The sequence below is a fragment of the Limulus polyphemus genome, unplaced genomic scaffold, assembly GCF_000517525.1.
Source record: "Limulus polyphemus unplaced genomic scaffold, Limulus_polyphemus-2.1.2 Scaffold5, whole genome shotgun sequence".
NCBI lineage: Eukaryota > Metazoa > Arthropoda > Merostomata > Xiphosura > Limulidae > Limulus > Limulus polyphemus.
In genome coordinates this window covers 229772-243954 of record NW_013665615.1, presented here as the reverse complement: position 1 = coordinate 243954, position 14183 = coordinate 229772, and the positions used below count along the sequence as shown (strand labels likewise).

General features: G+C 32.4%; 1 protein-coding gene across 1 annotated transcript in view; it reads right to left on the bottom strand.

Annotated features, from left to right (window-relative positions):
* Window positions 1–14183, bottom strand: part of LOC106473798 (Down syndrome cell adhesion molecule-like protein Dscam2) — a 63581-nt gene that overhangs the window by 22277 nt on the left and 27121 nt on the right. Inside the window, exons 7-8 of the mRNA XM_013934507.2 lie at window positions 7526–7657; window positions 3901–4065 (exon numbers count right to left, since the gene is read on the bottom strand). Of these exons, the coding sequence (XP_013789961.1) occupies window positions 3901–4065; window positions 7526–7657 (297 nt within the window). The remainder of the gene's footprint in view (window positions 1–3900; window positions 4066–7525; window positions 7658–14183) is intronic.

Sequence of the window (14183 nt, the reverse complement as noted above, 5' to 3'; positions counted from 1 at the left end):
CTATATATATATATATATATATAAAATGAAAAAAACAACAAAAAAATTGTTTCATATCCTCCAGATACGAAATTTTAAAAGGCTTAGCAACCTACCTCAAGAAGCAACTGAGTACAAAGGTCGTAACTAGAAGAGATAATTGTTTGCTTTACTTCTTTATTTATTGTTCGATGTGTTAGGAAAATAAGTTTAAGAACTTGTTTCTAAATAGTAATAATCTATAAACATATAAAATGTATAACCATTGAAATGTGACTATATTACGAAATACTAGTCTAATTACTATTTACGCCATAATAAGTTGTAAATCACTCAGCGAACATGCAGCTCATGTGATGCTATCAAATTAACACACGAGCTATTCGCAAGCATACCTTGTGAAAATTTTTTTTATAATATTATTATTATTTATTTCACCTAATCTAATCTTAATTAACATAAAAAGTTTCCTATTTTTACACTGTAAATACTTTTATAATAATAAATTAAGAATACATATGAAAAACAAGTACTTACCCGAGTCTTCTTTTTATTGGTGTCGATTGTCGATGACACTTAACCCTACTTTTTATACTAATGGTAGTAGTGCACTAAACAATAATAATGTGCAAAAAGCAGATTTTGTCCCATAACTAACACAACTTTCTATGTGACAAGAGCAGTTAGAAATTCAGCTAAGCTTATCAATGTATTTCCCATGGGAATAAAGGTTGAACTAGAAGAGAAATTGACAATTCTTTGTACAGAAAACAATGTAATATAATATGTCATTTGATAGATGAAAACCTTGGCTTTCTATTGGTTATAAATACTATAGTATTGAGCATCACAGAGAAATATTTGCAGATTCTTAAACAGAGGATGTAACAGGTGGGTGGGGCAGGTTTGTTTGTAATTAATCACAAAGCTACACAAAGGGCTATCTGTGCTCGGGTATGACAGGAGTTGTCTATTTCATGGCTCTGTAACCAAATAAGATTGTAGGCTATGAAAATTATGCTTTGCCTATTTAAGATAAATTTCATACTTCTTGGAGGGGTTGTAAATAAATTAAAGAGAGGATGCCTAGAGAATAAATGTCACAATTCTCACACTAGGGAAAATTCTACATTATTTTAAATATTGCCTTATATAAGTAAGAACCTAAAACATATATACAATTAGCATATGGATTATCAGTTATGTTATATATTATTGGTAAACCATGAAATAAAAGTACTTTAACCCTACAGAGATATGGCAGTACCCAATGAGCATAGCTCGTATGCAGAATGATACACAGTCCAACAATATTTATAATAATTCTAAGCTTTCTCAATTTATCTTCACAACAGTTGGTAAGTTTGTTATTGCAATTTTTTGTATATAAATAATGAGATTATTTTAATTACATATTTTATATAAAGATTTGTTATTTTTGCATTCTAGTTATTTGCACTCAGACTCTGAATATTTTGAGCATTATCATCAACATATTGTGCAGTGTAATGTTTAAAATTTAAAAAATATACATATCTTTTAGTTTTTCATTGACTAATGTTGAAAACCTTCCTTCAGTTATTCTTAATTGCAAGTTTTTACTTTTTCCCATACAGTTTATTTTTGATGTTTTACTTTCCTTTCCTGTCCTTTAGCATTATTACTTATTGCAACACATGTAAACAGGTGTACTCACATTATCCTCAGCAACAACACTTTAGTTTTCTTCAGTACATTGGGACATTTCCCTACTACACTAAGTTTGATAAACTAAGGCAGTTTGGCTTATATTTTAACAAATTACTAACCCACTCTAATAGGCATTTTAAAACATAACTAACACATAATTAATTAAAATATAAAACTAAAACCTAAATAAAATTTAATTGTCTAACATACCTAAAGGTGAGAAACCATGCTAAAGAATTAGTGATGACAAAAGAAGCAACAATGCTAATAGTGTTTGACAAGTTCTCTATGGAATTCGTCACGCAAATTTTAAACTAATTGTTGGGAGATAGTGTTTTAAAACTGGTCTATCTATTGGTTACAAATATCTAGCTCAACTAAGTATAACTGGCTGAAAAATCTCAACTCTATGTCTAGAAAGTGGGAATGGCATCTGTCAAGAGATCCAATTAATTTATTATTTCTCCCAACATACCCCAAGGAGCTTGAAAGAAGAATGTGTGTATATATAGCAATTAGCCTAGATTTTTTCTATATATGGGAGGTTCAGTATAGTCAACTCGTTTTCAAGTTACAAAGTCCAAAAGTTAAAAGTTTGTGAAGTTGTGCAAGTTTAAGAATTTTTCTTTAAGGTTTCTTTATAAAGGAATTAAAATTTAGATAATATAAAACTGAACTATAATGAAGATTTTAATGCTCACTTCATTGGTAGACATTAAGAGTAAGATTGTTTAATTACGTTTTGAATGTATCAAAGTAAAATCTTGTGACATGTGCAGTACAGGGGTGCCTGCAATCATAGGGTTAATTAAATTTTGAATGTGACTCACTAAAACCTTGTGACATGCACATAAACAGACACCTGTGGCAAGAGGGTTAATGAGCTTGACAATTAATAAATTAACAAACTCCACTAATAATTGCCCAGCTCTTATTGAAAGCAAAATAACATTTTCTTGAACAATATCTCAATTATATATATATACAAGTATTGTTGTAGCTGAAATATATTATATTTTTACTTTTTGTTAAGACCTTCATACCTAGAAATTGCTATTTTCTTCAAAGAGCCTACATGTAATCTCATCATATAAACACCACATTATAAAGACAGCAAGTTTTTGAACATTTTTTTTTTTTATCTTTAACATTTACATCTAAGATCAAATATTGGAGAACAAAGAATATCAGAGATAGCCAATATAATGTACTCAATAATTGTGATTAGTTATTGCGGCATGTTCCTCATGATATATGGTAACAATCGGGGTATCCAATTACTTTGTCCATAACCATTTCTGTGGCTTGTGACTATCTAGGTTTAATAAGCACCCTACTTCTCTTGTCATAATTCAATTCAATTATGCTGATTTCTAAGTGCACAATATACTTCAAACTGATGCCTCTTGGAAGAGCTATATTAAAGGGCCTAAAGTGAGAAGTTCTTCTACACAAGAACTATGTTTACTAACTTCTCTCAGAGCACATAGCCTAATGAAAGATCAACTAATAAAAGCTGTATAAATGGAATCTAAAAAGTGCTAAATGGGAGTGTCATCATACAAGATACAGCACAGCTGGCAAAGCCTACGCAAGTTATTATTCCATGCCAGTAATATAAAACTTTAAAAAAATAGCACTGAACATGTCACAGTTATTTATCTAAGGGATGTATATTGGTTGCAGATTATAGCTATAATGGTAAGTTAAATATTCACATCAAGAAAACTACCAAGGTGAGCTTTGTACACTATCAAATTAATAGCTGACAGCACTATAATGCAAAGAAATACCATTTTTGTAAGGGAAGAACTGCAAGGTTCCATCAACATAAAGCATTCAGTTACATGAAGTCAACATGCTAGTCCTCTGCTAAATGGAAGTGCAAATCAGATTTCATGTTATGCAATTTGCAAACATTTCCCATCTCTTCAGGTTGCTCAAATGAGCCACTGAATGTCATCATCTGCACATACTTGACTGAATTTCAAAAATGTGTAAAAAAAAAGAAAAAAGAAGGGCTACACTAATTTTAGTGCATTGTGAAAAAGCCTTCTGCAGTGGAAATTGCAGAAATCGTTCATCACCAAAGCCTTCTCATCGCTCACCGTCAATAATGGAAATAAAGAGGTTGTAAGGTTTACATACTCATACTCGTATTGTTAACATAAAATAAATGACTTTGCATACACGTGTACAATGAATAATATAATCAAAAGTTTCTATATCTACCTTCACTAGCAGTGTTAAACTGGACAGACTCAGATGGCTGGCTAGACCCTATTTCATTATGAGCCCTCACAAGCAACCTGTATGCTGTGGCTGGCTGAAGATTCCTAAGGAGTGCAGAATTTGCAGATCCTTGAATGGTAACATTCTTTCCAACTGGTTCAACATCTGAAACAGGGTATCAAATAATGTCTAGTTTCATACACTTTCAGTAATTGTATCTCTTTGATGAAAATAAAAAAAATGTTTTTTTTAAGGCAGACAGATTAACCTGCTAGAAAATTGAATGCACAAAATTTATAAATTAATTGTAATTTTAACATGTAGTTTTACCTGATAATATAACTTAAGACCTTCCCCCACCAATAATATAGAGGGAATTAACCATGTTAAAAGGTACATTCATTGTATGAACACATATATAAAAACACTTCTATCTACATTATTCACCAGAAGCTAAATTAGTTATTTACATACATAAAAGAAAACTGAAAAATTACTACTTTCAAAATAATCTTGACATGAAAGTACCTATTAAGTACTTTCTGAGTGTTGTCAAAACACCATGCATATTCTAATTATACTAATGAACAGAAACATTTTTCAGCTTCTATGATTTAATGAGAAATTTCCTTCTAAACTTTTAAACTAAATTCAGGAACCAATAATTCAGTCTCTAGCTTAAAATAGTTGATTAGTTTATTAATTGTAGCAGTTTATTATAAACTGATTTTAAACATATTTACAAAAGCTAACAATTAAACAACAGTGAACATCTGGTGACATTGATTCACGAAGACTTTTCTACCATTACACAATTTTTATTTTCAGTCGGAACAACGATCATCACATTACTGTATAATTGAAAAGGGATGAGTAGTGTTATATGTTGAAATGATGTTGAATATGTAAATCAGCAAGTTATGTGGCAACCACAGCCAATACAAAACATAAAATCATGGTGGAACAGCATATATCAGAACTAAATTTTTACATTATCTGGTTTTTCATAAGTATTGTGATGCCACCAAAAATTGATTAATTTTGGAAAAGGTATGCAACAGCATTGGAAAAATGCAAAATATTCATATACTCAGATCATAAAATTGTGTTCAGATCAGGGATTTAGAATTTCCAAGGCACAGATATTCCTTGTAATAAATGGCATTGGAAAACAAAAGAATATGGATGAAACAACGACAAGAAAAGGTTGTAAAGAAAAACAAAATATGACTCTCATAGGTTTTAAAGATTGAGGGCATAAGAAAATTTACAAGCACAAGATATATTTCAAAAAGGACCAGAAAGGTATTTTGTTCATTTGTTTTAGCACTAAGCTACACACTGAGCTATCTAGACTGTACACTAAATGAAATCAAACCCCCAGATTTAAGTCCATAAACCAGAAAGAAATTAAGACCAAATAAACAAATAAATGAAAGTTATCTTAATTACTAGTATAACAACCTGTCAAAAATGATGGGAAACCATTGCTGAATGATTAACAAAAATTATAGAATTTAACTAAAACGAATTTATCTGTATCTCCAAAATCCACTTACTCTTAACTTATATCATCAGTCTTGAAGTAATTCTTTAATCATCACATTTTTAGTAAATACTACACAGAAAAATGAAATGTTATCATAAAACAAAAGTATGTGTGTACTTTGAAAAAGACTTAAATAGCACTCTTGAGACTGTTCACTGTATTCTAGGTTAGGAAGTAGAAAACATAATGCAGACATTCTGACACAAATTTTCAATTATTTCGACTGTAAAAAGGATAAAAGATATTTCATAGTAATAAATGTTTATTTTTCTTTATGTTTTAAGGCCAAGTAGATAAAAGATGTGTTAAAATATCAAAAGAATATTTATTAACATTTATCCACCACTTAAAACTTTTTAAACACCAACACAAATTTTCAATTCTTTTGACTGTACAAAGTATAAAAGATATTTAGTAGTAATAAATGTTTATTTTTCTTTATGTTTTAAAGCCAAGTAGGTAAATATATGTGTTAAAATACCAAAATAATATTTATTAATTAACATTTATTCACCATTTAAAACTTTCTAAATACTGACTCTATAACATTAGTAATAGTAGGCCTATTTGTAGTCTAATTTAAGCATTAGGCCTAATATGTAAATGTAACAGTAGTTGGTAAATTAATTTAATTAAATCTAATTTAAGCATTAGGCATTTTGGATACAATTCAATATCATAAAACTTCTGGATTAAATTATTTTGCTGTTATATCACCAAAGTTATCAGAAAATAAAAAATAAAAAACCAGCCTTTCTAACAAATCAATAATATTGAGCATTCAACATAAGATCCATAGTTGGACTAAGAACAATCAGGTAATAGTTTTGTTGCTGAGCAGCGAAATATATTATTGGGCATTACCGAGTGTGTGGAAGCATTCTCGACAGAATGACAAACGGAATAAGCCTTTTATAGTTAGTTATATACTTGGTGTAAAAAAGCATCAGGAAAAATCTTTGAAGGCAACTCTTAAAACAAAATTTCAGTTAAAGTTGTGTTAGTTTTCATTTTTAAAATTATTATTATTGAAATTACTTTTTATCAGTTTAGACCTGAAACACCTGAATAACATTTCTGATTTATATATCACTTTTATATTGAGAAGTACTAGAATAATCATTTACTGTTCTTTCTTAATAATGCATTTCATATAATGTAATTTATTTAATATTTTCAAGATGGTCAAATTCTTTCTTCCCAAAATTGTTTTCCTATGACTTCGAAGGCAAAAATTCCAGACCTGTAAACAAGTGTATGACATACTAATATTTAAAGTTTTCCTCATAATTCTTCCTAATTAACACCATTTTAGCTTGTACATACAATCTGTTTATAATCTCCCAATTTTTGCTATCTTCTACTTTTGCATCAAGCTGTTTCAGCTTAAAAGTTAGGGTACAACTGACTAGCTTTATCTCCAAGTCAGGAAGATAGATAGAACTAGATCTAAATTCTTAAACTTTGAAATTATTAATTTAAAAGCAGAGTCAAAAAGCTTGTTCTAGTTTAAATATTTCAGTGATACATAACACCTTTTATAATATAGTGTTTGTGCAGAAGAATTTCAATAAATTATTGTTGTTGGTTTTATTACACATTTCCAGACTCTTAAATATTTACAATGTAATACAAACATAAACAAAAAAAACATTTATTAAATTATTCACTGTATGATCAGTATTTACATAAGCAACACAAAAAGTAGAAGGACTTCAGGGTTTTATTTTTACAGGTAAAGTTCTTTTTTTAAGCAGTTGTTGTTTTGATTATTGAGTTCTGAGCTTGTGTTATTAATTTCTGTCTTGGCAGGAATTGTACAATATACACCAAACTGTTAAAATTGTAACTGTGTAAAGTTTAAAAGTAATTTTTCCTAAAATGAATTACTACAAAATACATTAACTTATAACTTTATGAGAACTTCAACTACTAATAATCAAAGGGACAATCACCTGTAAAAGAAAAATTACGCACACATTAAATAAGTGTTTATATAGTTTCTATAGATAAATGTATATATTTTGTGAATTTCATTTTCCTAGAAACAGAAACAATGGAAGTACATAACTGTACCTGTTAACTGTTGATATTCAATGGTATGGTTGATAACTGGGCTATTTCCACTGTCATCATGTGCCCATTGCACTCGCACTGATCTGCTCCAAATCTGGGAAATTTCAACTTTGCTTGGGCTTGAAGGGGGTTCTATTTAAAAATAATGAAATGATTATCATTAACTTATTCTAGCACATATTTATTGTATGTTCATTTTTGAATACAGATGTTTTGTATACTTTTTTATTTACATGATGTAATGTACAAACAGTTTTTCATAGCAGTTCAACAAATAGTAAAACTTTTGGTCTCAATACCAAAATTATTTATACTTTTCCACTGATTAAGAGATAAGAGAGAACATAAACCTATCCATAGTGATAAATACAGTACTTCCTCATTATAACGCTACCATCACGAGCCAATGTGCACCCTAGAGCAATATAGGTGGGGAATGGTTATAACAAACTTGTTAAGAAGGCATTGGTGCTGAAAAAGTGTGGATTCAACAGACTAGTGAAGCAATCAAGTAATTTAAACAACTATTTATTTACATAGGGAAAATAGATACAAAAATAATATAGCATAAAATATGAAGACAAACTTTGCAATATTTCAGAAACAAAGTACACTCATGTTTACTTATTTACTTAAAAAGTCTGATACTTTAGTCAACTTAATGCTACTCTACACCTGATGCAATTAATGACATGACATCTCTCTTTCCTTCTAACACTGAGCAGTATCTTGGTTTCACTCTTAAACAATTCTTGGAACTTCTTGCCCTCCCCATAAAGTTAAACCATTTCCTCTTTAATGACATCATTTATGACCAAATACATGGAATCCTTGCTGGGTCCAACAAATAGTTAACAGTGCTACCATAAATGAAAGTGGCTAGAAAGCTGTGACATTAAACCTGTCCTTTACAAACACTATATTGATGACACTTTCTTGCTATTTTGACAATCGAATCACATTTCCAAATTCCTAACATCCCAATATCAAGTTCATATCTGAACTTAATATTCACATCTCTGGGTTTTTCACTCAAGACTTTCCACTTTTTTTTCCTTTATTTTGTGACAGAGTGTAATGACTTTAGCCTGTGAAGCCAAATGGAAATGAGTTAAGCAGAAGATGATACAAAATTTTTCTGAGAAAGCATTATAATGAGGCAGTACTGTATACTTCAAACTCTCATCTAACCTTGTGCTCTTCAGTTTCACATTATGAGATGAACATCAAACTTGTTCTGTCTAAACATTGATGATATAAATAAGCCTAAAGCTCACCTTACAATGAGTCTTCAAAACTTATTTATTCCTCATCCTGGTAATCATATACAAAGTTATCCTGCTAATACTTATATGATCATACATCAATCTTATTCCTTTCCTTACAATGACTGTAATACAATAAACGTACTCATGCTCTTGCATTAATAATTACAAGTGTAAGCCATATATACCTATGTAGTTACAATGATGGTTATAAACATGTATGTTGAATTTAGTATTGTTCTGACACTTATTACTATGTATCAGATTTATTTCTGTCTTTATACAAATAACTACTGAATTACATGAAAGATATTTTGATCAACATATTGTTACTTCTATAGTTAACTGTATGATTGAGCTGCAAAATATTTTTGGTTTGATTCTAAATTGCACATAAAATGTACTTTAGCCCTTTGAAAAAATTTTATTCTGGCTTTTACTCTAATGACTATACATCAAACTTACTTTGGTATTTATTGAAAGTAATAAAATACATCAAACTTATTTCTGCTTTTATTTTATACATATACAGTAGAATTTGTGATTCTTCCTTCTATAGTTACTATGCACATAGTCAGTACTCGAGAGAAAATGCAAAAAAGTTATAGTATTACATTATAAAAATAAAATATATTTATCAGATACAAACCCTTTTTATCAGATATTAGCTCTGAATATAACCTGATAAGGTTATATTCAGAGTCAGAAACAAATTTTACTTCATCGATCACTGTGCATAAAAATCAAACTTTTGAATAAAGTATATCTATATAATTTGTCTGTGAATTTATGGACTAAGTCTGACTCAGACTGACTGCAAGATGATTTTCATCCTAAGAATAAAAATACTTTTTTCATCTTACGATATTATTGTTTACTTTTCATTACTTCTAGAATGTTCTAAATGAAAATCAAAAGTTTAGTTCAGTAAAAGTTTACATTTTATCAGTTACTTTCTCTACCCTAACACTAACTATAGGCTAAATCATTTATATACAGTGGGCTTGGCATGGCCTGGTGGTTAAGGCAATTGACTTGCAATCTGAGGGTCACAAGTTTGAATGCCCATCACAAAACATGCTCATCCTATACAGTTGATGATGGGGCCAGCCACCAAGGTGTAAAAATCCTTGGTTTATAAATTTTATCAGTCGACCCTACACTACTTGGGATTAAGGTCATTAATGAAAATAATAAAAATCAATGTAATGTAAAATTTTGAAAATTATGCTTATTTGAAGACATCATTTTGGGATGTTGTTTATTTTCTAATATATTCAACAATTTCAACTGTTTATCTTCTTACATACAGTTCATTCATCCCTGAAAAGCAACAGATCACAGTGAGAACTCATTTGCAAATTCACATACATTGATGTACAGTTCAGAAAAATTATGTTCTCAAACAAGTGTAGCTAACTAGGCCTAGTTGTTTTCTTCAAGTTTGTTGGAAAAAAAAATATTTAAATCATATGTCTTTCATATATGCATTTTATAACATAATACATAAATAACTAAAACAGAATGTCAAAAAATAACTATAAGGTAACATTTTTCTTACACTGAAAATGTATTTCCGATAGGTACTTACCTCCTCCACTCACTAAAAGCTATCTCGATCTTCATCTGCCCTCTACACATTGCTAACAAATTTTTCACGATCAGCACACCAGTCTATATACCCCATCAATTATGTGTCATTTCTGAATACCAACATATCGTGCAACTACTTTCCACCAATAGCATTGTTCTACCTATATTGGTACAACTACCTCCCTCTGCTTTTCCTGTTCAATCATTATGTTTAAGAATTGGCAGGCTCTAAAAGAAAAACACTAGCCTTGGGGAGAAATGTTGGGAAGTGTGTGAAAGGAAGTAAGTACCTATTGGAAAAACATTTTCAGTGTAAGAAAAATGTTAACTTCCAATATGGTCTTACCTACTTTCACACAATCCCACATTGCAAAGAAGGGGCTAGTTTATGTGCATAACATAGAAATCAATTGAAATGCAACCACCCAGAATGAATGGGTATGCTCTGTGATGAAAATGAAGCACACTTGTGGGGTACCACACTAAATATGGAACATATATGCTCTTTGCTATTGAAGAAGGAAATGAATATGATATTGGCAGAAAAAAGGTATGAGTATGATTGGTAAGTTCCTAAACTCACTCAAAGATTACATGGTCTACCACCCCAGCAACTGAGAAGGACTCCTGTGCTTCATTGAAAGAAAAAAATGTTTGTGTGTGTGTGTGTGTGTGTGTGTGTGTGTGTGTGTGTGGTCGGGGGATTTTGTGGGAAGTCTGGAGGAAGGTGAGCAATCAAAGACATAGTGATGTGACAAACTGAATGAGAAGAAGCATTATGGAGACACCAACCTTTCATGGATAAGTCCAAATGTACCAGCCTAACAAGTTTACAAACCCAACCAGTAAGCATGACAGGAAACAGATCATGGGAAATGCAATGTACAGGTGGGAAAGAAAAGAAATGGGTGTAAAAACTAAACCACCTTCACAAACAACATAGGTCTTAAGGAGGAAAGACTAGTTGGGATAGAAGATGACATAGGAAGAATGGTAAAGGATGCGGGTAACATTAATGACATAAATATCTGAATGATGACATACACAAGCAAAGAGGAAAAGGAAATAGGTCTTGTGGGAGAGAAGATAAATAGAACATGTAGACAAAGGTTCAAAAAGAGGGCAAGAAAGGGCATAAAGAACCAAACTGAGATCTCAGGCAAACCAAAGGAATGTGGAGGATGCAAATGAAACAAAGGGAAAAGACAGAGGAAAAAAAAACCTTACAAAATCTGGAGAAATGGAAGGTGTTTGACAAGGCTGCCCAATAGCAAAACAAGTTCGAAGCAGACAAGCCTTTATCAAACAATCAGACAAAGAATTGGGAAAAACAAAGAACAAAAGGGTGGGATGGATGTAAGCAGTGTCGAATAGACCAAAGTTGGATGGTAGACCAACATTATTGGTAAATGGCCATTGAAGAAGGTCTGATGGAACAGGAAAGAAAAGATGTAACATGAGGAGTCAGTCCCTGGGCTAATGCAATGGACCTGACAAAAGCCATTGGTGAAGATGGAGTGTGGTGATGTCTGAATGAACAAGGTCTGACTGAGGTTGATGGAGTAGAGATCAAGACAGAGGTAGAACAAAAAAAGTTTGGATCAGGGAAAATCATAGTTGCACAGACCAATACGAGCCACAAGATGGACTAGACATGGAGTGGTTATGATTAGAGAGAGAATTCTGGAGAGGAGTCAAATAGGAGGGTTGGCATAGATGTAAAGACCCCTCCAGACTTGACTGAATGCATTTACCCACAGAGCTAGCAGGTGAGGAAGGGAGACCAAAAGGAAGGAAGTTTGGTGTTTAAGTGAGTGGCAAAGGTGTTGATGTGAAGTGTACCCAGCTGATAACACACCCAATAAATGACCTGAGGATTGAGAGACCACTCCATGGGATGAGATGAATGATCAATCTGCAACAACATTCAGGGTGCCAGAAAGAGGGCAAGCTAAGACCACAATGCAGTGACTGTGCCCCCCCCCCCAAAAAAAAAGAGATCCCAGGTCTGAAGACACAGAAACCTGAATTTGGTACCCCTCCAAGGAAGCTCACATCCCCATCTCTCGAGCTGTGTGATAATGTGAGGTGAGTGCCTTTGTTACCATTTACTCCATATCCCAGAGTCAAAGAGAAGGCTGGACCCGAATGAGGTTAGAATTGAATAAAAACAAATGAACAAGGTATTGAGTGGGGTAAGAATAGACTTCTCCACCTTGATCAAAAACCCACCTGTGCAGCTGCTTATAGGAGGAGACAAGTGTGGTCCCCTTGATCATGAATGGGGAGAAACAAGCAGGAGCCAGTCATCCATGTAATGACCCATTGAATGAAGGTGTCGGGCAAAAGTGCTTATCTCTTTACAAAACATGGAGTTGAGGTTAGTCCGAATGGCAGCATCTGAACTGGAACACCCAACACTCGTTGAAGAACTGAGTCATTTCCTTTTCTTCAGTTCTTCAACACTCGTTGAAGAACTGAAGAAAAGGAAATGACTCAGGAGCAATAGGTATGTGAAGATAAGTGTTTGTCATATCAAACTTGGTCATCCAGACTCAATAGTGAAATGAAGGGGTCCAGAAAGTAATTCAACTGGAATAGACCAGATAGGTCTCCAATCTTCTGGCTACTTGGGGACCATGAAGAGACAGGAATAAAACCCTGGTTGAATGGGGATCATGTGTAGTAGGTCGTGGATGGCCTCAGTAAGATGACTGAAAGATGAAGGATCCAGAGGAGGAGGGAAGGAAATATGGGAGTGGGAAAGAGGAGGTGGAGTCCGAAACTGAAAGCAGAGTCCTCCTGATAGAAACCATAGAATCTATGGATCTGTTGAGAAATGCAGCCAAAAAATGGAGCAATCTGGCCCCTACCTGTCTAGAAACCTCTTTTGCATTACCTATACTACTGTCATTATTCAGCACGGGTGTGGTAAAAACAAGGATGGGGAGGAAGTGCCAGGAAGAGTCTGAGTGAGGAAGGAGGAGGATGGGAAACAAAGATAGATGACTCATGGGAGGAAGAAGGAGGATGAAATAAATGTGAGGCCAGAGAAGACAAGGAAGAATGTAATCAATTCAAATCACTTCTGGTGGGGTATATAAACTGGTGCACTGATCGCAATGCTTAGAGGGCAGATGAAGGTAAGACCACATCAGAATTTAATTGGCTTTCTAACTAAGCTTTAAATAGGTTAAGATGAATTGTTAATGCTTTGAGCATCAACTTTGCTTTACATACACAAACACATATCAACCCTTTTTTCTTGACTAACATCTATTGTAAACAAATTCAAAATGATGGGTACAAGCTTGAAATAGAAAATATCCTTTTTCTATTGGTTATAAACCTGTACTAAGAATAAGAACACAAAGTTTGAAAACTGCCTTGAAAGTGAAAGATAAATGGGTCATTTATTCACATCTCAGCAAAGGGAGAGGTTAGGACATTGAAGCTATACATTTGACCTTATCATCTGTACATTGTGTGTACACTATTCAGAAAGTGTAGATACTATACTATTGATATTATACAAATTAAAAGAGGGAAAACTGAGAGCACTTGAACATCATGTGACAACAAAAGACTGAGAAATATTGAATTATTTTCTTTTTAAATTAATAAATTAAAACTAAGAAATACAAACAATATTCTGATGCTAATTTTATTGACATAATTGATAACAAAGTGCTTTAATTAAATTTGAAAGTAACTCTATAAAACATGCAAAAGAGCCAGGCCCTTAACTCTTTCAGCACAAGTTCAGTCACTGGGACCAACCTTGTAACCATTTTGTGCTT